This window comes from Melospiza georgiana, chromosome 8 (assembly GCF_028018845.1).
Source record: "Melospiza georgiana isolate bMelGeo1 chromosome 8, bMelGeo1.pri, whole genome shotgun sequence".
Classification (NCBI taxonomy): Eukaryota; Metazoa; Chordata; class Aves; order Passeriformes; family Passerellidae; genus Melospiza; species Melospiza georgiana.
Genome location: NC_080437.1, coordinates 31,971,656 through 31,994,507, shown reverse-complemented (window position 1 = coordinate 31,994,507; position 22,852 = coordinate 31,971,656). Strand labels below are relative to the sequence as shown.

The 22,852-nt window shown below is 45.9% G+C and overlaps 1 protein-coding gene across 2 annotated transcripts in view; it reads right to left on the bottom strand.

Moving 5' to 3' along the window:
- Positions 1 to 3,129: 3,129 nt before the first annotated feature.
- Positions 3,130 to 22,852, bottom strand: part of GRK5 (G protein-coupled receptor kinase 5) — a 151,923-nt gene continuing 132,200 nt past the window's right edge. For both annotated transcript variants that reach the window (XM_058028861.1, XM_058028862.1), the window contains 7 exons: positions 22,776 to 22,813; positions 21,877 to 21,966; positions 20,379 to 20,587; positions 11,293 to 11,430; positions 8,893 to 9,030; positions 7,987 to 8,118; positions 3,130 to 7,195 (listed from right to left, as the gene is read on the bottom strand). In XM_058028861.1, coding sequence (XP_057884844.1) covers positions 7,097 to 7,195; positions 7,987 to 8,118; positions 8,893 to 9,030; positions 11,293 to 11,430; positions 20,379 to 20,587; positions 21,877 to 21,966; positions 22,776 to 22,813 — 844 coding nt within the window. In that variant the 3' untranslated portion in view covers positions 3,130 to 7,096. The remainder of the gene's footprint in view (positions 7,196 to 7,986; positions 8,119 to 8,892; positions 9,031 to 11,292; positions 11,431 to 20,378; positions 20,588 to 21,876; positions 21,967 to 22,775; positions 22,814 to 22,852) is intronic.

Sequence of the window (22,852 nt, the reverse complement as noted above, 5' to 3'; positions counted from 1 at the left end):
TGTCTGTCTGGAGCTTAGGCAAAGCAGCGCCTCATAAATCAGGCAGTGCTCACTTCACTTAAAGCAGAGTTCAAACGTTCTGCAGCTCGTGTTCCTGCTGGGATTTTGTCCCCTTCTCCCTGAATTTACCCCAAAAAAGTTGTGTTGGCTGCTGGGGAAGGGAAGGGAAGGGAAGGGAAGGGAAGGGAAGGGAAGGGAAGGGAAGGGAAGGGAAGGGAAGGGAAGGGAAGGGAAGGGAAGGGAAGGGAAGGGAAGGGAAGGGAAGGGAAGGGAAGGGAAGGGAAGGGAAGGGAAGGGAAGGGAAGGGAAGGATCAGGTGAAACACAACCTGGCGAGAACAGAACGTGCCCAAAATGAGATCCAACCTCAGGCTGGGTCCCCCAATCTCTGTGGTGGGACAGAAACCACAAACCACACAAAGCCATCCAGAAAGAGATGAGATACCCCACCCTCATTGTAACCATCTTCAGGATCCAAAGCACCTGCGGAATCTCTGCTTGATTGGGTGCCTCATTAAAGCAAAACATATGGTTTCCATGTATTTAAATTAAGGAATTTATTAAAAAAAAAAGCCAAAAAACCCAATCAAAACAGTGGTTTGATCTAAATACAGCAGCACTGTGACATTACTAGGACATTATGTACGAAGAATCCAAGCAGCCATAGAACACAGAAGCCTTTATCTTCAGTAACAATCTCAAAATGAAACTAGCTTCATCAAACAATGTTAAAGATCTCCCTGGAAAGAGAAACAAAACCAAACAGACCCTCCCCACCCCTAACCCCTTGGATATTAGAATGACTTTTTTTTTGTACAATATCAACAGCCACTAGCTCTTCTAATTGAGAACACTTGCTTTAATTTATTACAAAAATGATCTGTTGACTCAGTTATGAAAGACAACTTTTAACATTGCTTTAGAAGTGTCTGCTCCTCTTATAGACTACAGTATTAGAAGTGCTTAAAAACATTTACTCCTGGATATGCTCTTGAAATTCAATCAGAAGGATATTCTGTGTGTGTTTATATACCAAATATGATTTTTAATTTTTAAAGCAGGTGAAAAGACTAACCCTAATATGAAACTGCAATTTTACAATTTAATTATTAGTCAGATATGGGCAACCACATGATAGTTCATGAAATCTTTAGGTCTATCTACATTGCTCAGAAACACAAAATAAAGTTTTTACAGCTTTCAGCTTCAAAAGGCTAAAATGTTCAGTCTTTTAGAAGAGTGTCCAGTGTTTAAAAGAAATGCAATTAAGGGAGACCGCATTCAATACACATGAAACAACTCGTTTGAGCTTGCTAATTAACATATCCAACAGCTGCATGTGGGGTGATGAGAAAGGAAAACACATTTGCCATCCAGCCACTCCCTGAGGTGTTTCTTCTCTGGGAGTGAATCCTCTCTGCAGGACCACTCCAGAAATCCTGGAGCCCACGGACCCCAGGCACTTCTGCTCTTTTTGCCTCTTTGGCTTCCAGACCCAGACCCACGTTTGGGACTTCACACAGCACCTCTCCCACTGGGTACCCAGGGAATCCTTTGCAGGCATGGCCAAAAAAGCTGAACCAATGAATGTTGTTTTGCTCCCCTCATGTTTTGCTCATAACTATTTATCTCCATTCTAAAAACAGAGGAAGTGTTTCCATGTGAATGCCACACTCACTGGCCAGCTCTTCAGCAAGAAATGAATGCTTTAAACATTTGCACTGCCACCTCTTTGTCTGCTGGAGATGTCTTACAGAAGTGCAGCTTGTTCTGTTTCAGTATCTCTAAGGAGCTAAGACAAACCAATAATAAAAGAGTTCCTAATTTAGGAGAGTGTCTCACTGGTCATGTAAATAAAGATCAGCTACACTAAGCCTGCTTCATTTAAATAATAATACAAAGACTTGATACTGATCTGGTTTATGCACAGACTCCAAAGTGCTTTCCATTGACAGACAGAGAGCATCCCTCCGTGTTTGGGAATGGGAAAACAAAATTGCACCGAGGTTTGCCCAGGGCAGTGAGGAAAAACACAGCCAGAAGAGGAATAGAAACCATCACTCCTGGCTCCAGTACATACAGCAAGGAGAATACATATGTGCCAGCAGTAATATTCATGTTAATGAATAGGCAGCAATCTGTTTAAAATTGCTTCTTTCATAAAGCCCATTTGTCAGTACAGCAGCTTAGCTGATCCAACTGCAGCAGATTGTATTTGTATTATCACACAGACATTTGGGGGAGGTCAGCCCATAATACCGTAGCATATTGTTGGCTTTCACCTTCTTTGATGAAATTTTTTCTTTTCCCTAAGGGAAATAATTTTAAAATCCTCTGAACCAATTCCTTTATCTTTTCAGTTTTTGCATTTAAGGAAAGACAATTATTACCAGCCAGCACTTTAATATTATTTAGTATAAAAGGAAGTGTGTCCTGCCCAGCACACAGAAGAGATGTTTTTAAATGATGCAGACTTTCTCTTAACTTTAGCATGAGGGTGTTAGTAATTATTCGCCTTACTCTAAATCTTTAGTATTATTTTAAGTTAAAGGTCATATTTGTGAAAGGCTTGAGAAAGACAACTCTGGAACTTCCTGATTTCCATGGAGCCAGTGAACATTTGATTCTTCCAAAATTCACTGCCAAAGGAACCTCCCTGCAGCCTGAGACAGACTGGGACCATCCCTGGGCAGGAGAGCCTTGGAGTGAGGATTTGAGCTCCTGCAGGCTTCCACGTGATGGAAGATGCCAAGAGACATAAAGGATATTCTTCCAAAGAAAAATCCAGTCTTTCCAAGGTTGCATGGGAAATGCCTGATGAGTGAACTCCTCTGCAGTGAGTAACTGCAGTGAATATGGCAAATATTAATTGAACAAATCAATGATCACAACTAATTGTGGAGCAGGGGTGCAAACACCAACATCTTGCTCACAATGGAGCCCGTTCCTGTCCCGTGGACGTTGGTGAGGAGCAGCAGCTGCGCTCTGGGGCTGTGCATTTATTGCCCTTCCAGAGCAGCCTGTGCAGGGAGCTCCTGGCTGAGGCTGGGGGATTCCTGCTTGCCCCATCCAGCCGTCCCCTCTGACCTCAGAAGGACAGCACTGTCCTTGAGCCACGGGCCAGCCCTTGTCACTGCAGGAACTCTGGCCAGCACGTGGTGGCCCCAAGGATGAAGGTGCAGCAGTGTGGTGCCACTGCACCCCTGCTGGAGATCCACACCCCGTGGGACTTCACAGCCTGTCCTCCAGAGCTCACAGCTTCTGTGTCTCCCTCACCCTGCCTGTGCTTTTACCACTAATGCAAGTTCATTTCCTGCTGGTTCCTTCAGCTGAGGCATGGCCACTGAGAAAGATCAACTGGATTGGAAATGTGAGCAGAGAATTCAAGCTGGATCCTGAGGTTTGGGTGAGTGACCTTAAGAATCTGTGTCTTCAAATCTGGTGCTTTACTGGGTCAGCCAAGTTTGATTCCTACTGCTGATGGCACTCCCAGCTGATGGCTGCAAATTGAGGAGGTACCAAGCTGTGTTTATGGAGAGCTGCTTTGTCTCTGGGCTGGCAGGAGCCAGCAGGGACAGGTGAACACTGAGATATTGAATTCTGCAGCTCCCTAACACTCCCTTTGATCTGCACTACCTGCTTGGTTTGATTATCTTCACACCTTTCCCAGCTTCACAAGCAGGTTTTTGTTCAGAAACAACATCTGAGTCATGGCCATTCTTGTGAAAAACCTCTTTTTAGATAATCCAGGTCAAGAGTGCACATCTAAGAGTTTGTGGTTTTTTTTTTTTTTTTCCCTTCATTATTCATTTGCTTAAAAAAAGCCTCACATCCAACAGTGGGGAAAAATGCTACAAGACTCAAATGAACCTTGAGACACTGTAGGAAATGAATAGCAAACACCTGACTCATGAAAGTCTGTCAACTAATTAGCGTTCATCAGACTCCTCAACAAAGATTTAAAAATAAAAGGCATGCTTGCATAATTCAGGATCAGATTGCAAATGATTTCTGATTCTTAAAAAGAGCTAAGTTTGCTCATCTGTCTATTTAAAACAAGCAACCAGATCTGAGCATATGCATTTTTTGGAAAGAATTTGGATGCTAACTGAAGAGGACATAAAGAAAATTAATCAGTCTGGAAAGCTATTACAAAACCACTCCTTTCTACTCCTTTGTTACCTGCAGACCCACCTCAAAATTCACCTGGAGTCAAAATACTAAAAATCTTATTGCAAATGCTCTCCAAGGTTGTATGACAAAACTACTTTTGTTATTTTCAGAGTTCCCAGCGGTTTTTAAATTTGACTCCATGGAGCCAATGGCCAAATGCCTGTGGAAGCCTGGCTGAGCAGGGCACTGCCTTGAGAGGGCTTCAGCCCTGAGTTCTGGGCCCAAACTGCACCTGGTCACACTATGGAAGTGCAAGGACTGTGCTCCTACTCCAGCTCTGAGTGCACGGTGAGCTGAAAAAATAATAAAAATCATCTCAACAAAAATAAGAAGGAATAAACAAGAAATCCTGCAGGTTTTGTTGTTGTAGGCAAACCACGACAAGGAGATCCCTAGGACTGGTCATTAGCTCTTCTGATGGATTTTAAGCTTTCCAGGGCTGGAGGCCGAAAAGCTCTGCTGCCCCAGCATGGTAATACTGTTTGTAGTTTGTAGAGACACTGCAGGGATGAAATCTCTGTCTGTTGGTGGTGTTTTCTGTCTCTCCTCTTCCTCTCTCACTGCTCCAAGGAGGTGGGATTCAGAGGGGCTCCATCCCAGGCTTGATGCCTTCAGGTGCACAGCAGCATCCTTCTTCCATGCCACGAGAACTCAGGGTACCCAGCCCTAGCATCACACCCTGCAGGTACCCAGGGAGAATGAGTGCTCTCACCCTTCCAGCACTCTGCCAGAGCCCCAGAGCTGCTGAGTGAGCACTGTCCTGCCTGAAAGGACAGCAGGACAAGGCACAAATGCTGTCATTCACTGCTGTCCCTAAAATGTCCTCCACCACAGGTTAGGGCTGGGAGCATCTAAAAGGTATAACCAACATTTGCAGTTTGTTCACCAGCTTTCAGGAAGGAATTGGCTGGTATTTCTCAATACTGGGAGATGGTGAAGAATGAAGATTTTAGTCTTCACATGCCAAACTAGCAACATCTCTAAAATCCTGCATCTTCTATAAGATCTGCAATGCCATCATCTGACATGGGAGAATGGCTGAAGCCTCATCTCCCTGTCTTGACTCTTCTCTGTCAGCTGCTCTATGCAAGTCCCTGTTCTGCCCCTCTGTCTCACAGCTTCACGCTGCTTTGCTATGTCATTCCTGTGTGTTTCTCACTCAGGGATTTGCCACCACCAACCTTCATCCTTTCCCCCCTCAGCACTGGCCACACAGAACATGCACGTGGCAGTCTAATGAATTTTGGCTATTTACACTCCCACTGGAACATCACTTCCTTGGACCCTGGGGTAGCTCCACTGCTGGCTAACAGGATTTTAAACACACCAGGGTGGCTTTCAGATGCTCCTGATGACCCAAAGGTTTAAAAAATTCAGTATAGTCTAGCCAACATTGTAAGGAGTATGGGGAACCAACACACCCTACAGAACACTTTGGGCTGCAGTTGTGGGCACAAAGGATTTCCAGCTCCTGTGGAAGGGAAGTTACCCTATTTTTTGGCCTGGTGTTCTTAACAATAAGAGTGAAATACTTGAGAAGAGCCTGATTCTGATGCCTGAGGTACTGCTACTGATCCTGCCTGATCTGCTCATCCTAGTGGGGCAGTTTTTGTCAATGGTTAAAGGATCCTGGACAAAGAACGATGGAGCTGGGAGTGGGAGTTATTATTATTTCATGCTGGCATTTCATTCAGTTGAGGGTCTAATTGAGGGGATGTGTCAGGGGGTGTTTGCATGACACATGGAAGTATTTTAAGTGCAGTCACAGCCCGTGGGTGCTGCTACTGCCCAAAAGCAGCTCAGATCCCACCCTGAGCCTCCACAGCTCAGCCCTACAAAGCTGTCACAAATCTCACGGTTGGCACAATGCTGAACTTCCCTCCTGCTGCCTCTTGGATGTGGGCAGCTGTGGAAAGGCCTTGGGCTTTTGACTGCAGCATGGAGAACACTTTGAGTTTTGCTCTCCTTTCAGCAGGTGCAGGTTTGAAGTCCTAGAAAAAGAAATGGACATTTGCTATCCTGGTCACCTCTCCCTCAGCTTTGTTCTGCCTGTTGCTAGAAACAGCACAAACGCCAGTGAAGGAAAAGAGCTTAAAACAGGGCTCCCTGTCTATCTAAAAAGCCTTTGATGGAGCAACAACGTAAGTGCAAATCTCAACTGTGCTGGTCCCAAGACATCACAAACCATCAGCATAGCAAGTAGCATTTGTGAATGCATCAAAATCTTGTCTTTTAGCATTTAATGCGAGACATTACAAACTAATGAAGAGGAGAAATGTATGCAGTGTTGCTGTAAACCAAATATACAGATGTAAAATAATTAAGAATAAACTGTTCCATAAAAATGCATGTCAATAAACCCCCGTGTGATAAAGTGATTTATGAAGAATTTTCTAGAATTGCTAAAAAGAATGATTTCTCGTTTGAGGCTCTGGAAGTCTTGAGTCACATTTTGTTTCTTTTAAAAAAATGTCTTAAAACACATGGCTTTACAGCTGCTGCTTGGAAAATATACACCTCCAAAGTCTGACTTTCATTTAAATACAAATGTACAAAATGTAAACTGAGACAATAGAGAAATTTACAAAACTTTTCTTTAAAAATAATAAAGACAAAATTCAGTTCTAGTATGATGCTATTTAAATACGTGCAAGTAGTCATGTTCATTGAATTTCTATTGCAATGTTCTAAAGAGACAAATTTGATTCACACAGTCTTGAGTGCCACCTCCAAAAACAGACCTGAGTGGAAATTTCTTCTTAAAATGTGAGGCTCCACTGGAAGGAATGGATAGAAAAATCTCCATTTTGGGAGATCCAGATTTTCTTTCTTTTCACTCAACGGTGGAGGCTCTCTCATCCACAGAAGCTCCAGAGATTATAGTGGAAGGATGCAACATGATGTTTCATGGGACTGAGCTGGAACTAGCTGCTTCCAGTGGAGTTTGAACTTACGTGATTTGAATTTATGTGATGATTTAAACTGGCCTTTGAATTTGGAGAACTCTTTGAATTGTTCTGATGCTGTAGGAAGAGGAAGAAAATGACAATTAGATTTCCATAATATGCCATGGTTCTATTTTTAATCCAACATTGTTCATTTTATGGTACTGCCTGGACTGCAAGATTCTTGATTGAAGATCTTCAGATGGAAAATATTCTTCATTTTCCTACCTGTAGTCTCTCTAGGTCAGCAGAACCATGGCAGTTCTTGAGCAATGCAGCAAAGGAGACTCACTCCAGCTCCAAGAGCCAAATCAATTCACTGCAAAATGTCAGTATCTGCTAAATCTGACTAATACAGAGGGTACCTGCCAGTGCTCAGGCATGGCTTTAACCCTACAGAAATAGCCCAGTCTAAGAATGTTATTGACATTTGCAAGTGGTGCCTTGGTGTCTCATGAAAGCCGCACATCATTTTTTATCCAGGCTGCTCTCTTCTTTATTATCTTGCTTTCCTCCCTCAAAATGTGCATTTGCCTTTTTTTTTTTTTTTTAAACACATAAATCAAGGATTTTCACAAGGAACTTCTTAAAACCATAAAACAGTTTCAAAAGGCGTTTCAGCATAGCACTGAAAAACAGGTTGGGTGAGAAGTTTTCAACTGCTGGAAACAAAACTCATGGGCAACACTGGAACTGCTGGTGGCAAAAATCACACAGGGTAGATGAAAAACTTGAGATATGGAGGAAAATGTGGGAGCCAGCCCTCTCAAAGATGAACTGCCCTTCTCCTAGCACAAATGTCACCAGAACAGGGCTGTGAAAAAAAGTATCTACAGGAGTTTCCTGGTCTTAGTCATAAAAGATCTCACCTGTCGCTTAAATATTCTCTGTAGCAATCCTTTCTTGGGTGGCTCTGGGGGGTAGCTTTTGTTTAGGTCTGGTGAAATAGTACCATTTGGTCCAAATACATTCAGCTCCTTGAAGCACTCTGTTTCTATCATCTAATGGAATATATATAGAGAGAGAGAAAAAAAGGGAATTATTCATCTGCACTAAATAAATTCCAGTAGGGCTGGGTTCTTCAAAGTCAGCAGTGTGTGAGGAGAGTTAACAGTTGGATTCCTGCTGGTGCATTTGAGAGTATGAAAAGCAGAGGCTGAGTCTGCTCTGTGTGTTTGCACATCAGGCTTGTCAGAAGCTGCCCCACAAGACTTTCTGTTCTTTCCTCCAGCATTGCAGAGAATACCAGGCAGAGACAGGCACACTTACAAAATCCCAGTTAGTAGCAGCCCTCTGCCCAAGTGGATCTGCTGTTTGATGCAGAGCTGGATTCTGAAATCCACTGCTGGCTGTGTTTGGATGCCAAGCAGAGACAAAGACCCAGGCATGGAAATGCTGGAGGAGCTCAGGGTGCAGGGTGAACTGCTGCAGACAGTGGGTGACAGCAGGGTCACCAGAGGAGGATCCTTAAGGATTTCCAGCTGAGCCACAGAAGGGGCTGAGAGCTGCCCAAACACCTCTGCAGAAACCCAGGAGGAGGAAGTACAGTAGGATCCTTGCCAATTCACACAAACACACAGAGCCAACAGATACAGTCACCTGAACCTGACATCTGTGCTACATTACAGATCTTGAAAGAGGCCATTTGTAACTCATGAAAGCATTAGAGTCTGGCAAGTTGTCCGGTAGCTATATATTACTGGAACATAGAGCTCCCCTTAAATCGTCTGTGTTATGGGCTTTATTGCAGTAATTTTGCTCTGATACATCCTTACCTCATTTTGCCATGGAATAGACACCGATCCTGTGGAAAACTTGGAATAGAAATCGTCATCTGTTTGGTCCAGGTTAACTCCTTTCACTGTGGAGAACTGCTCAATGTCTAGCACATCCTTGCAGTACACTGCTCTGGGCTATGTCAGCAGAAAAAAAAAAGGAGAAATGACAAGAGGAAAAATATTTCTGAGTCGGACCATGTGCTTTCATTCACAGATTCAGTCAAGTGAGAATGTCTAACAAGTGTGTGTCTGCATCCTCCTTCTCCAGGCTTGCTCTGCCTGCATGTTTATCATCAAAGGCTGACTTCACTTTAAGCACATTAAGCTTCCTATTCCAAAGTCCTCAAAGCATCAGTCAAAGAGGGTTTTAGTCATCCATGTACCATCTGGTTAAGAGGTGAGGGCAAAAGGACAGAAAGAGCCAGAAAAGAAAAATGGAACCCTTCAGCAGTCTTTTTATTTAGAGAGGGAACAACAGAAAACCAGAATGTTTACCAGTGGCACACTGAGAGAGCCCTGGGAAGAGGCCTCAGATAGAAAGTGCCCTCCTGCCCAGATAGCTGTGGAGTTTGCAGCTTGGAAATTTAAAGGAATGCATCCTAATTGCTAAAGAAAACAGAGGAGGTTTGGCACTTTTCCATTGTTTTTATTAATAGCTCTGCTGCTGGAAGCTGCCCAGAATTACCTCTATTAACTCTTTTAACTCGGCTGCATTTCTTCAAAGGAACAGTCAAATGGCTTTGCCTTTTTGAACCACTCAGTTTTCGGGGATGACAGAGACAAAGCTCTCTGCAGTGATGGAACTTTCAGCTCTATATTTCAGCAGTCAGCCCCAGGGAGCAGAAAATCCACCAGTCTGTCACAGGCAGCGTGTGTGCCCAGGGATTTCCCAACCTTTGGTGTGCAGGGATCACTGAGGGGTGGCTTGTGGCACCAGCCTGCACCCCAGCCCATGTGGAATCCTGCTGTCTGTCCCTGCTACCAGGACTGCACAGCCAGGGTGTGCAGCACTTTATTGATCTGGTTCTCAGCACTGTGACCAAACAAATTGACCTAATTCCTGACAGAAGCCCTGTTTGCTGGAGGCTGTATCCCTCTGCATTCCTGACAGATGCAATCCAATTTTTGTAAGAGAGGATGGAGAGACATGGTTTGGATAACAACTTCTGCCATTGGCTATATAGCTTTGGGCGATTCAGCTGACTTCAGTAAAGACTGGGAGATCTATGGATGAAGTGCCAAATAAATTAAATTAGGGGCAGCTCTCGAGCTCCCAATAAAGAGCCATAAAAATTTATGTGCCTTCGCTTTTGCAAATATGTCCCTAAGAGGTGCCTTCTAGGCCTTACGTGCCACGGTTTTTATGCACTCTGGCGGATCCCAAATTTGAGCCCAGAATTTTATAATTTTCTACATCAGAAAGAAATAGTAGCTTGTCTCTTATTTCTTCCCACTAAAGCAGGTCGTAACACCACGGGCTAATTGGCAGGAATAACTAGGCTGCATAGTAAAATGTAAAGCAAAACCAGAGCAACTAAAGTAAACTTTTGTAGCGTTCAAACCACTTTGGTTTGGTTGAGCCTGCAGCAAGGGGAACGGGAGCTGCCAAGATGTTACTTTCTTTAATATGTTAAAATGGCAGTGTTTACTTAGAACCATATGGGGACTTTAAGGATAGAAGCTCCAGCCAGAAAGAGAGCCCTGCAGGAGGGAAATAATCAGATAACTCTGCGCACTGGGCTAGAAACCCATACCACAAAAGGGTGGAAAAAGTTTTGTTGTTGCCAGTGCAACGAAGCCTTTCAGTATGTGTGAGCCTGGTGTGTAAATCTGGGCAAGGACTCAGTGTTGGGTTCTGTGCCCCAAAATGAGAGAGAAAGAGAGATCCAAATGCTCTCTAAGGTCCAAGTCACCTTCTCTGCTTGAGGTGACACTTGATGCTGAGCCTGGCTCAGATCTCTGCAGCAAATGACTCTTCTCATGATGATCCAACTCCACAGAGCCCTGGACTTTGCATTTCTGGTTTCACCTCTATAAACCTGCATGCACACATTTGGCTTTCACTGCTGATTGTCCCAAGCACCGCCTGGTTCTGAGAACACTTATTTTCACAGTAATGCCATGGATAAGGGTTCCCAGCGCCTCCAGTGCCATACAGGAATGCTGTGGTAAAAGGAGTGGGAATGGATCGAGCCCCAGATTAAATCCCCATGCCCACAGAGCCCTCTCTCCTCTTCCTCCCAGCCTCCCCACTCCAGCCCCACCACTCATCACACCTTCCTGGGGTAGCTCCCTGTGCAGAGCATCCCTGTCAGATGACAGCCCTGAGAGAGAGAAGCTATTTTAGAAACAAACCTCTTAAAAGAGGCCACTGGGGGTCCTTGCTGTTGTACTTACATCAGGCACGAAGGGAGGATCCAGCATTCCTGCTTCTAACCGCTTGAAATTCATGCTCTTGAAAAAGGGGTGTCTCTTCACCTCTGCTGCCCCTTCCCCCTGACATCCCAGCCGCTGCTTCACGTCTTTGGTGAGGAGCTGAAACGTGCCAACAGGAATGGGGAGGCTGTCAGAAAAGCAAGAGCTCCACAAAGATATTTTTATCTCCACTTGTTGTTGAATGTGCCCACAGGGATGTACAGAGGGGAGTTGCAACTGCTGTTACTTAAAAGCTGGAGTTAAATGGATTAGGATTGCACTGTTCTACATGCTGGTGAAATCCTCAGAAAATCACCTGCTGTAAAGTGTTTACAGTCAAAATAGAGACCGTTTCTTTTGCCTGCTTTCAGCGAACACTTTCAAGAGGAGATCTACATATCCTAGTAACACATAAAGATTTTACTTTCTTATATGTTATTTACATGTAAAGATGTACATTCATAAGTTCCATGTTCTTTGTCTCAGTTCTTTTTGTTTTGCTTTTTTTTTACATTTGTAAGAATAATTTTCCCTCAAAAGAACAGGTGCTTAGGAAAAACCAAAAATACCAAATTGTATTTCCCTCACCCATAGCACTACATTCCAGAGCATCACATGGCACACTGAACCACCCCTTCACAGTCATGGGGAGTTCCATCCATGGAGCCAGTGCTCAGTAATTATCCTCAGTTCTGCCTTGTTTGTTTTCAGAGAAAGTCAGTGCACAACCTCTACCTGCTACAGCAAGTCCTGCCTGTTTCCTGGGTACCTATAATGGAGCAATGCCCACCAAAGTGAACTCAGCATCTTTGCTCTATCAGGCAAGCAAGCCCATGAACAGAAACACCGTGATAAATATACAGGAGAGATTCAACAGGGATATATATACAACATGATATATGTACAGGAGAGATTCAACAGGGGAGGCTCAACAGCACCTTCCAGTGCAGGAGAGCTGGAGAGGGACCTTGGAGAGAGGCATGTCACAAATAGACAACGGGGAATGGCTTTAAGCTGAAGGGATATATACAGGGATATATATACAATATGATATATATACAGGAGAGACTCAATAGCACCTTCCAGTGCAAGAGAGCTGGAGAGGGACCTTGGATAAGGGCAACTCACAAATAGACAAGGCTTTAAATGAGGGATGGCAGGTTTAGATAGGATATTAGGAAGAGATTCTTCCCTGAGGATGATGTAGTCCTGGCACAGGATGCCCAGAGAAGCTGTGGCCGCCCTGGATCCCTGGAAGTGCCCAACTCCAGGCTGGACAGGGCTTGGAGCACGCTGCTCCAGTGGAAGGCGTCCCTGCCATGGCAGAGGGTTAGACCGGACAGTATTAAGGATCCCTCCGAGACAAACCTTCCTGCCGTTCCCTGGGTGATGCTGAGCCGCTCGGGAGGTGCCGCCGGGAGGCAGCAGAGGAAAGGGCAGCGGCGGGAGCGCCGCCCGGGGACGGGGGACGGAGAACGGGGCACGGGGCACGGGGCACGGCAGGGAGCGCTGCCCGGGGACGGAGAGCGGGGCACGGCAGGGAGCGCTGCCCGGGACGGGGCTGCTCCGGGGGATGGCAGCGCTGCCGCCGCTCCTCCGCCGCTGGCCCCGGCGTTATGGGCCCGCAGCCGGGCCAGAAGCAGCGCTCAGCCCTGCCCGGGTGGGCTGTGCTCGGTGATGGCACCGAGAGCATCAGCAAAGCCCGGCGGGGCTCGGCGCAGGCGGGACAGGGGCAAGGGCTGGGCTGGGCTCTCTGAGCCCGGGCGGGCACCGGGAGCATCCAGGGAGATCCCCGGGACGGTCCCAGCTGCGGGTGAAGGGATGCCAACACATTTGGGAAGGCTGGGGAGGATCCCGTGCTCTCGGGTGCATCCCTGCAGGAGCAGGAGAGGGAGCCAGGCGGGTTCCACGCTGGGGCAAGGCTGCCTGGAGATGCTGATGGTGTGCCCAGCTCGGGGTTTGTGTGCCCAGCTCAGGGTTTGTGTGCCCAGATCAGGGTTGTGTGCCCAGAAAAGGGCTGTGTGCCCAGCTCAGGGTTTGTGTGCCCAGCTCGGGGTTTGTGTGCCCAACTCAGGGCTGTGTGCCTAGATCAGGGTTGTGTGCCCACCTTGGGATTTGTGTGCCCAGCTCAGGGTTGTGTGCCCAGATCAGGGTTTGTGTGTCCAGCTCGGGGTTTGTGTGCCCAGATCAGGGCTGTGTGCCCACCTCAGGGTTGTGTGCCCAGATCAGGGTTGTGTGCCCCAGCACATTCTGCCTCAGCCACCGAGGCAGCAACCCAGCTCAGCTGCCCTGTCTCACCAACAGGGAATGTGGAAATTGTTTGTTGTTAATGTCATGTTGTGCTCTTTCCTCTGGTGCCTGGCTGGAGCTGGGGTTTCTTGTGCCTGTCAGGGGTTTACAGTGTCACAGCTCTTCAGGCCTTGCTACCACTGGGCATTTTCACCACCTGGGCATTGGTGCTTTTCTGATCTGACTTCCAACAGCCACCTCAGTTCTGTTTCTGTGCTGCTGGGTACCTCAATTCCAGCCTGAGATGGCAAATGGCTTTGGCAATCCGTGTGCCCCATGGTGCAGAGGCAGCAGCCAGGCCAGAAATGGCGCTGAAGGGGCTTGTAGACGTAAGTCCCTTCATATTTTCTGCTCAGGTCTTTCTGCCCCAGCAGCAGCAATAACAGGAGATTGAATGGTCAGAGGAATGGGTTTAAAGCCATTCCTCTGCTGCTGGCCACAGCAGCGATGTTCAGCTTCCAAACAGCAACAGCCCTTTCTTCCCCACACTTTGCCTGTGATGCTGCCAAGCTGGTGACATCTGGGCTGACAGATCACAACTGCCTGATCCATAAATGTAAAAAGACTTGAGGAAACATCTGTACGCCCTGTCATTCCCTGAACAGAGAGATTCACATGATATTGTACCACATCCATCTGACTCGCTGCAAAAGATCTGTCTCAGAGCACTTCTCTGGACTTTGCTTCCTCTGCTAGAAGGAAAGGGAGATGCTTTGCTTTCAAATAAGTGCATTAGATTTGAGTTCTCATGGTCCTGAGACTAGGATTTTTGTTGTGAGGAGTTTTTTGGGGTTGTTTCTGGGTTGTTTTAGTTTTTTGGTTTTTTAAAATCTCAACAGTTTTATGCTCTAGCCTATTGAAGATGATTGCTTTGGAATTTCCAATCAGAATCAGGTTTATTCTATTCTGATTGGGCAAAGAAATCAAAAATTCTTTTAGTCTTTTATTCTCATGTCAATAGGACTTTCCTGACAGATATAAGGAAGAATCTGAAAGCAGAACGATCATTTTTAGTACCCATGGCTCTGGAATACTTTTAGAAATGATACCTTGGACCTTTGAGGAACAGCTGAGGAGCAAGTGGTGGTAGGAAGGGACGGATTTGGACCTTCCTGGAGATGATACAGGAGAGCTCTGCAGTCTCTGCCCTCAGGTCAGCTCTGAAGGGATGAAAAGGGGGTTATTTCCCATCTCTGCAGCCTGGATTCTGGGCTCAGTGGGGAGACCAGGCTGATGTGTGAATTTGCCCTTGTCAGGCTGTAGGATGTTTGGAGTGTGCGGTCAGAGAAAAGGGGAGCTGAGGACAGAAAAAGCTGCCTGGGGATTCCTGGGTTCCTCCATGACAAACAAGGGAGTATTCAGTAACTTCAAATGCAAGAAGGAAGTTTCTGGAGCATGAATGCAGTTGGTTGTGGGTGGCTTGGCCACTGCTGGCTGGAAGACACAAAAGGGAACAGGCCACTGGGAATAGGCTGGGGCTGAAAGAACAGGGAGAGGAGAGGATTCTCCTGCAAAACCCTGCTGCAGGGGAGCTGCAGTCTCCTAAGAGTCCCAGGAGAGTCACAATGGAGAAAAATGCTGGAAATAAATGGAACTTGGAAAGCTGTAGATGGAGCCAGCTCTAGAGATGGCAACAGGTGAAACCAGCCATTCTTCCTGGCTTCTGTTGCAGATATCAAGACATAGCATGGACTAGAATATTTTCCAGAAGGGAGAATCCTTCCTTTCACCAAGGAATTATTAGTCTTTCACCATTTCCTGCCCCAGAAGATTTCTGCAATAATGAATCCATTCAAGAGCCTGAAATATGCATCCCATTTGGGAATGTGACATGGAAAAGAAAATGGAGATAACAACAGTATGTTATAAGTCATCTCTACACTTTTGTTTAATTCAGCTTCAAAGGGTTTGTTTAATATGAATAGGGAGCAGAACAAAAGCAACTCCATCAGGCTGATGACAAGCCCTCCTGGGACAGCAGTGCAAGGGACCCCATCAAATGTAATTTAAATGTAATTCTACAGTAGAGCCTGCAGATAATTCACAGTTTCAGATCGGGAGATGGCCTGGGCCACCCAACCACGCATGAAGCTAATGCCAAAGAGCAGAGCTGTGAGCTCTGGTAAAAAAGGCTCCAGCTGACACTGGACATTTAGGGTTTAGTCTGCAGAGTTCATGGGCAGACCATGACTAGAACAGGACTTTCAAAGAGAGTCTTGAGTAGCAGCAGTAAAGTTCCATCAAGATCTTGATACAAAGAGCTCTCTGATACTTTCATGTCACTCATTTGATCCCCACTGGGGATTCAAACTCTGCAAGGTCTGAGACTTTTTTCCATTACTTTGTTTTGCTTCCTTTACAAAAAGAAACAACTGTTGTGAGGACTGCTAAATAAAGCCAAAAGTCCCCAAAGCACTGTTTTATCTTCATGTGATCAGTCAGTTCATCTCCAGACCATACCATGTAATAAATAATTCCAAGTTCTAAGATGTTAGTCCTAAAATTATAGGAGCAAGGAAAACAAAAAATTGCCACTCATGAAAGGAGACAAGGGGAAGGCTAAAACCACTTCCACTGACTCAGCTGATCAAGCAGTTTGAGGAATCACCTAGGTAAAGTTCAGCCCTGACACTGAAGTAAACATTTTATTTTAAGCAATTTTTAGAGAACAGAAAAGCAATACTTTGGTCAATTACTAAATGAGAGCAGAGAGATGAAAGAGAAGTTATTCTTGGGCACTGCTAAACTTTAAGGTGTCATAATGCTGATTTCCATGGGATGAAAGCAGAAAGGAGGGATGGCAGCAGGCAGGAGTAGCTGTATGCTGACAGAGCTCCTGATGGTAAGTGAGGAACAGGAAAAAATTGCTTTTAAGGAAAACAGAACCTGTTATATTTTAGTTGGTTGGAGTGACACTTTGAAAAGGGAATGGAGATCAGAAACATGGAACAGCTGAGGCTGGAAGCCACATCTGGACATGGTCTAGTCCAACCCCTCTAGTGCCTGTCCTATCAAAGCAGAGGTTCCTAGAGCAGGTTGTTCCAGACCTTGCCTGGTTGGGCTTTGGATATTTCCAAGTGTGGAGACTGCACAGCCTCTCTGGGCAACCTGTTCCACTATTTGGTTAACGTCAGGATGGAAAAATGTGTCCTAATGTTCAGAGGGAACAGAACAGCTCCCGTGCCCCAAAGTTCCCTTGCTTCCTGTCCTGTTGCAGGACACCCAACCAAGAGTTTGGCCCTGTCTCCTTTACACCATCCCACCAGAGACCCCTTGTGCAGGGTAAAATGGGAGCTGCAGGGATAAAAGGCACCAGGGAAGGCAATTCTGTGGGAAATGCAGACAAGCAGGGCCCTGACAGAGTGACAGAGCAGCGCAGCAATGAGGGCCCATCCAACACTGCTGACTTGAATGCACTTCAAGTCACATCTCGGGATGCATGACTGCACTTGTCAGGGAAAACAGGCATGTACATCATGGAGTACGAGGCATAACCACAACAAACACGGAGCATTTCCTAGAAAGACTGGATTTTTTCACAGAAAAAACACACCAGGAGCAGCTATGTTATATGGGAACTATGGGTTGGGGAGCTTCCCAGAAAGCCAGCTGCCCCTGTTCCTAATTATTTGTTATTCATCTCTGTTTCAGTCCAAAATGAGGTCTGATTTATGGGAAATTACTTACAAAATGAAACATGGAAATATGGGATGGATGATGATTAATGGGAGCTATGATATGTGCCTGCAAAAATGCAAAAGGGCACAAACATCCAGGAGGGGCAGGCTGACGTGGGGTGACACCAGAGGGTTTTCCTGTGAGTAAATGAACAAAGACAATGTATGTCCTGGTGGTGATGCTATTAGCTCATGGAGAAAGCTCTGAAGAGAAGGCTGGGCAACATGGTGGGAAACATTTCCTCACTCCTGCCCTGAAGAGTCCACCATGGGAAAGCCTTTTGTGCTGGATCTTCAAGAAGGCTCAAGTTTCATTTATGTCTTGCAACTTTTTGCTTAATTTTGCAGACATGATGGGTACTTTATGACTCTTTTGTTTCCTTGTTAAGACGCTGATGGAAAGCAACAAAGTTCTGGCCTTCATTATAAAAAAGCAAAAAGAAATGGAGAAAATATGAATTTGAATAATGGATTTAAAAATAAAAAACATCACTTGATAAAATAAATTACTTTTGGATGGGAAACCACAAAGGCCATCACACTCAGTACCAGGACTCAGACTCTTCCTGCCTCAAGATGCTAATGCTCAGAAAAGGAAAGCTTATCTTTGGATCTATTAATAGTTTGCACAAACCACCTCAATAAACATGTCACATGATTGGACAGGGAAGCTGCAGTGATCAAGTTTTCAGGAGCAATTTATATATAGTCCAAGCTTCCCTGAGGCAAGAGGAAGAGCTAGATGATCTCCTGAGGTCCCGACTCCCTGAAACCAGAGTCTCCATGGCTGGAAGATGAAAATGACCACCACAGTGTCATGCCTGTCTGCTGCCCTGGGAGTGTGGGAGGTCATCCACAGCACTATCCCATCAATGCTACATTTAATTCTTCCCAGCTTTAAGTTCTCATGGTTATGTTCAGAGTGTATGTTCATTCTGTTATGCAAGGGAAATAAAGAGTAACAAGAAGGGTTCTACAGGTATGCCAGCCAGAAAAGGGAGGTTGAACTATGTGATCTTTAAAGGTCCCTTTCAACCCAAGCTATCCTGATTCTATGCCTCAAGCAGCAAGGTAAATTTTTTGCCTCACATTTCCATTTCAGATTAACAGCAGGACACACACAGAAATTCCCTGCCACTCCAGCAGACTCTGCTGCTCACCTGGTGAGAGGTGAGATGCTGCCTGGGGAGAGAGGGCAGCCAGTTGGGGCACATGGGATGCTCTGTGAGAACCCATGCGATGCCTTGTGAGAGCCCATGGGATGCTCTGTGAGAGGCCATGGGATGGTGTGTGAGAGGCCATGGGATGGTGTGTGAGAGCCCATGGGATGGTCTGTGAGAGCCCATGGGATGGTCTGTGAGAGGCCATGGGATGGTCAGTGAGAGGCCATGGGATGGTGTGTGAGAGCCCATGGGATGGTCTGTGAGAGCCCATGGGATGGTCTGTGAGAGGCCATGGGATGGTCAGTGAGAGGCCATGGGATGGTGTGTGAGAGCCCATGGGATGGTGTGTGAGAGCCCATGGGATGGTCTGTGAGAGCCCATGGGATGGTCTGTGAGAGGCCATGGGATGGTCAGTGAGAGGCCATGGGATGGTGTGTGAGAGGCCATGGGATGCTCTGTGGGAGCCCATGGGATGCTCTGTGAGAGCCCATGGGATGGTCAGTGAGAGTCCATGGGATGGTGTGTGAGAGGCCATGGGATGGTCAGTGAGAGGCCATGGGATGGTCTGTGAGAGGCCATGGGATGGTGTGTGAGAGCCCATGGGATGCCCTGTGAGAGCCCATGGGATGGTGTGTGAGGGCCCATGGGATGCCCTGTGAGAGGCCATGGGATGGTGTGTGAGAGCCCCTGGGATGGTGTGTGAGAGGCCATGGGATGGTCAGTGAGAGCCCATGGGATGGTCAGTGAGAGGCCATGGGATGGTCAGTGAGAGCCCATGGGATGGTGTGTGAGAGCCCATGGGATGCTCTGTGAGAGCCCCTGGCTGCCCCAGGTGCTCCGTGCCAGCTTCACTGGGGGCTCTGCATCACCAGTTAAGGGCAGTGAAGGGCCCAGAGCATCTCTCAAGAGTGATGTCAGTTAAACACCAGCCCGAGGATTCAGGAATGACTTGGTGCACTGTGAGCTAATGACTTCCAGGCATGACTCTTGGCAGTGTTACCATTATTATTCTGCAAGGAGACTTCAGTGTCTCTTCATGCAGCCAGCCAGCCAGAGTGTTGTGGATCTGCTCTTTGCCTGCCTGTTGCACAAGGCATTGGTGAAACCCTCCCTACCTATTTGTTGACCTTTCCTCCCCTTCGTTCTCCCTCCACCAGAAAACACAGATAGATCATTGTCTCCAAAGGAGACTTCACTCCTTAGCAAACAACACCCAGAAAAAGGCCACATCCTTTTCTAAATTACAATTCAGCCTTCTAAAGATGGATGTCAACAAGACATTGATGAATTCAGACGCAGCTTTGAGATTTCTCAGAGGGATTGAGGATTTCCATTGTCAGACATGGCTATTGTGCTAGGAAAATGACTCCCAGCTGAAGGAGTGAGAAAACATTTTGAAGAACAGCTCAACAGTATTAAGAAAAGCTGGATACCCTGACAGCCCCGGGGAAAAGCTGCTAACAAAGTTAGTGAGATGGGCTGGAACAACATTTGAGTGTCACAATAATTTCATTGCATAATCTTTGTCCTGCTTACCCCCAGCTCTCACCAAAGACAATGGAAGCGTGGGGTTTGCAGTTCCTTGCAGGAGACAATCAGATTCTTGCATCATCGAGTCCTTTTTCTTTTTTTCTACAAGTTTATAAAAGACAGAGATGCATTCTTGACTGCAAACTAACATTCAAAGTCTCATGAGAATAGATACTGCTCCTTTGGCCATAAAACTCTGGAGAGGGCTCGGGATGACCGAGATGAATCTCACGGAGAAACAAGCCCAAATAAACAGAGTCTGAATGAATAGAGAGTGCAGTCATCCCATCCACAGATGAGCTTGATTAGTCCCTGTTTCTGCAGCCCCTCCATGGCCCCGTTACTGCTCAGACAGTGTCAGACATAGCTGGTTAGTGAAGCTGCCCCACTGAGCCTTCCAGCCCCTTACCATTTTACAGATGGACTTGGCCTCCTCAGAGAACTTATGGGAGTACACCTCCTCTGTCTCCAGCACTCTTCTGTCCACTTCTTCCCTCTTCACCTTCTCTTTCCTCCCACGGAACGGCGATTGCCCAGCAATCATTTCATAAATGAGGCAGCCTAACCCCCAGTAGTCAGGGCTGAGTGTGTATCTCTGGTTGTTCAGCACCTCTGGAGCTGTGGAGGAGAGTGAGATGCCTCGTGGAAATGCTTGGTGTTTACACAGGCACAGCATTTAAATGCCTCCAAGTTTCATTTTGGTGACTGAATAGACATGCACAGAGAATGGTGGGTAAAATACAGAAATACCTTCTGAAATGCAGCATGCTGCATGCCATGGTGTTCACTCTACATGCTACATGCCTTGTGCATGCTGTCTTCTGACTTCTCTACCAACTCAGTCCAATTAAAAAAAAAATCATGAAAGAAGTTGGGTCTAAATATTAAGCAGAGACCTAATTTTAAGAGTTCCTCCAGATTTCTCCACTTAGGGAAGAAAGGAAATGCAAACACACATCCTGTAAACAGCTGTGACATTTCTTCAAAAGCAAATTCTGTCTCTTTGGTCAATTCATAGCTTCTCTTTTTCCCCTTTAAAGAAACTCCAATCCATTAATTTTGTGTTGCAACCACAGACAATGCTTTTGGGCAGAGAGTCACTGTCTTGCAGGCACCCTCACCTCCATGCAGGGCTACAAACACACATCCCCACGTGCTCACAAGCACAGAGCCTTGGTGTGCACGCAAACTTACACTGGGATAACAAAATTTAGACATGACAACTGATTTGCTTGCTTTCATTAAAGTCTCCATATGGTGTAACAGTGGCTCACATCAGCTAGTTTCTATTCAGTCAAATAAGCATAAGCAATTATTTACTCCAAGAAAATATGCCCACCCAGAGAATGCATGAAAATAATTACACTGAGTTTAGAAAACAGATCTAGTTAAATAAGGGAGTGTAGTTTTTGATTTTTTTTTTTTTTACCAATGTAGAAATCTCTACTTGTCTTTTGTGCAGATCCTCCTTTGCACATAGAGGAAAGCTCAAGCTGACCCTGGTCAAGATGACCATAGGTCTGACTTATCCCTTTTATCATAACCATGCAAATACATTCTAACTCCTATACAAAGCAACAACTAGAAAGAAACCTTTATTTTGGCACATAACCCTCCTAAGATAAATCTACAATAAAATCACTAGAATCCCAGTTGCTGTCTCCCCTTTCAATTTTCTTTGCTGATTTAAGGTTATAGACCAGCCTCACTGAGAGCTGTAGAGGTCCAGCCTTTCACCCTCTTCTGATTTTCACTATCAGGATTTCTGTAGGAGTTGCTGCATGAAACTGGACCCAGCTGAATGTGAATACTTTTTATTCTTTTTCTTAAGCTTTCTCGGCAGAAATATCTCTAAAACTCAAGTAACCTTGGTAAATTTTTAAAAAGATGAGCTGTGGAAGACTTACCCATATACCCTACTGTTCCTACTCTTCCACGGATTGATTCACCCTCGGGGATTTTGACAGCTAGACCCAAATCAGATATTCTAATATGGCCTGGAAGGAAAAAAGAAACAAAACAACACAAAGCAGATATAATAACCTGACCCAAATTAGTCCAAAACACACAACTGTGGTCATTGCTAAACGACTCCTGCAATTTACTGCTCAGACATTTTAGGAAAAGAGTGTTCTGAATCACTGAATTGGAGCAGTTGCATTGATTGGGGAAAGAGGAATTATTAAGGGCACTACAACACAGTGAAATAAATGCTAACAGTAAGGCTGTGGACTGCAGTGAATTGCATCAGGTATTTTAAAACCAATGAAAAAAGGCAGAGAGAAGCATGCTGTGGGGAAGTGTCTTGAACTGATCACAGAGGATGGATGGGCTGACAAAATTCTGTAACTCTGTGATGGCTGAGGAGGCCACATCTCCTGCCAGTCAGCAGGAGATTCGATTATCGCTGCCTCCAGCAATGAACGGGTACCTGGGTTTGCATGAAACCAGACTTGGCTCAGCAGAGGGGGAAAGTGCTTTCAAAAATGGAGATGGAAGCGCAGATTTAGAAATTAGAGCTCCCTTTGTGTTGCACCAGCCTTGCAACAAGGATGGAAAAGCAGCGAGGGAAGGCAGAGAGCCCCAGCAAGGCCGGGCTCTGGAGAACAGCCCCTGCTGAGGGCACGGCTGCCTCCCTCCATCTGCGCAGAGCTCCAGCAGCTCAGCCACCCCTAGACAGGAATATCAGTGTATGCTGAGCCTCTTAATCACTTCAGAGCATTATTTGTCTTTGTGCAATATACATCCTGAAACTAACTTAATCTACTTTACTGCGAAAGCATCTCTGTAAAGCTCCGAGACTTACCATAATCATCCAGCAGGATATTTTCTGGCTTCAGATCTCTGGAAACGAAAGACAGCAGTTATGGGCATGAAGCTGGT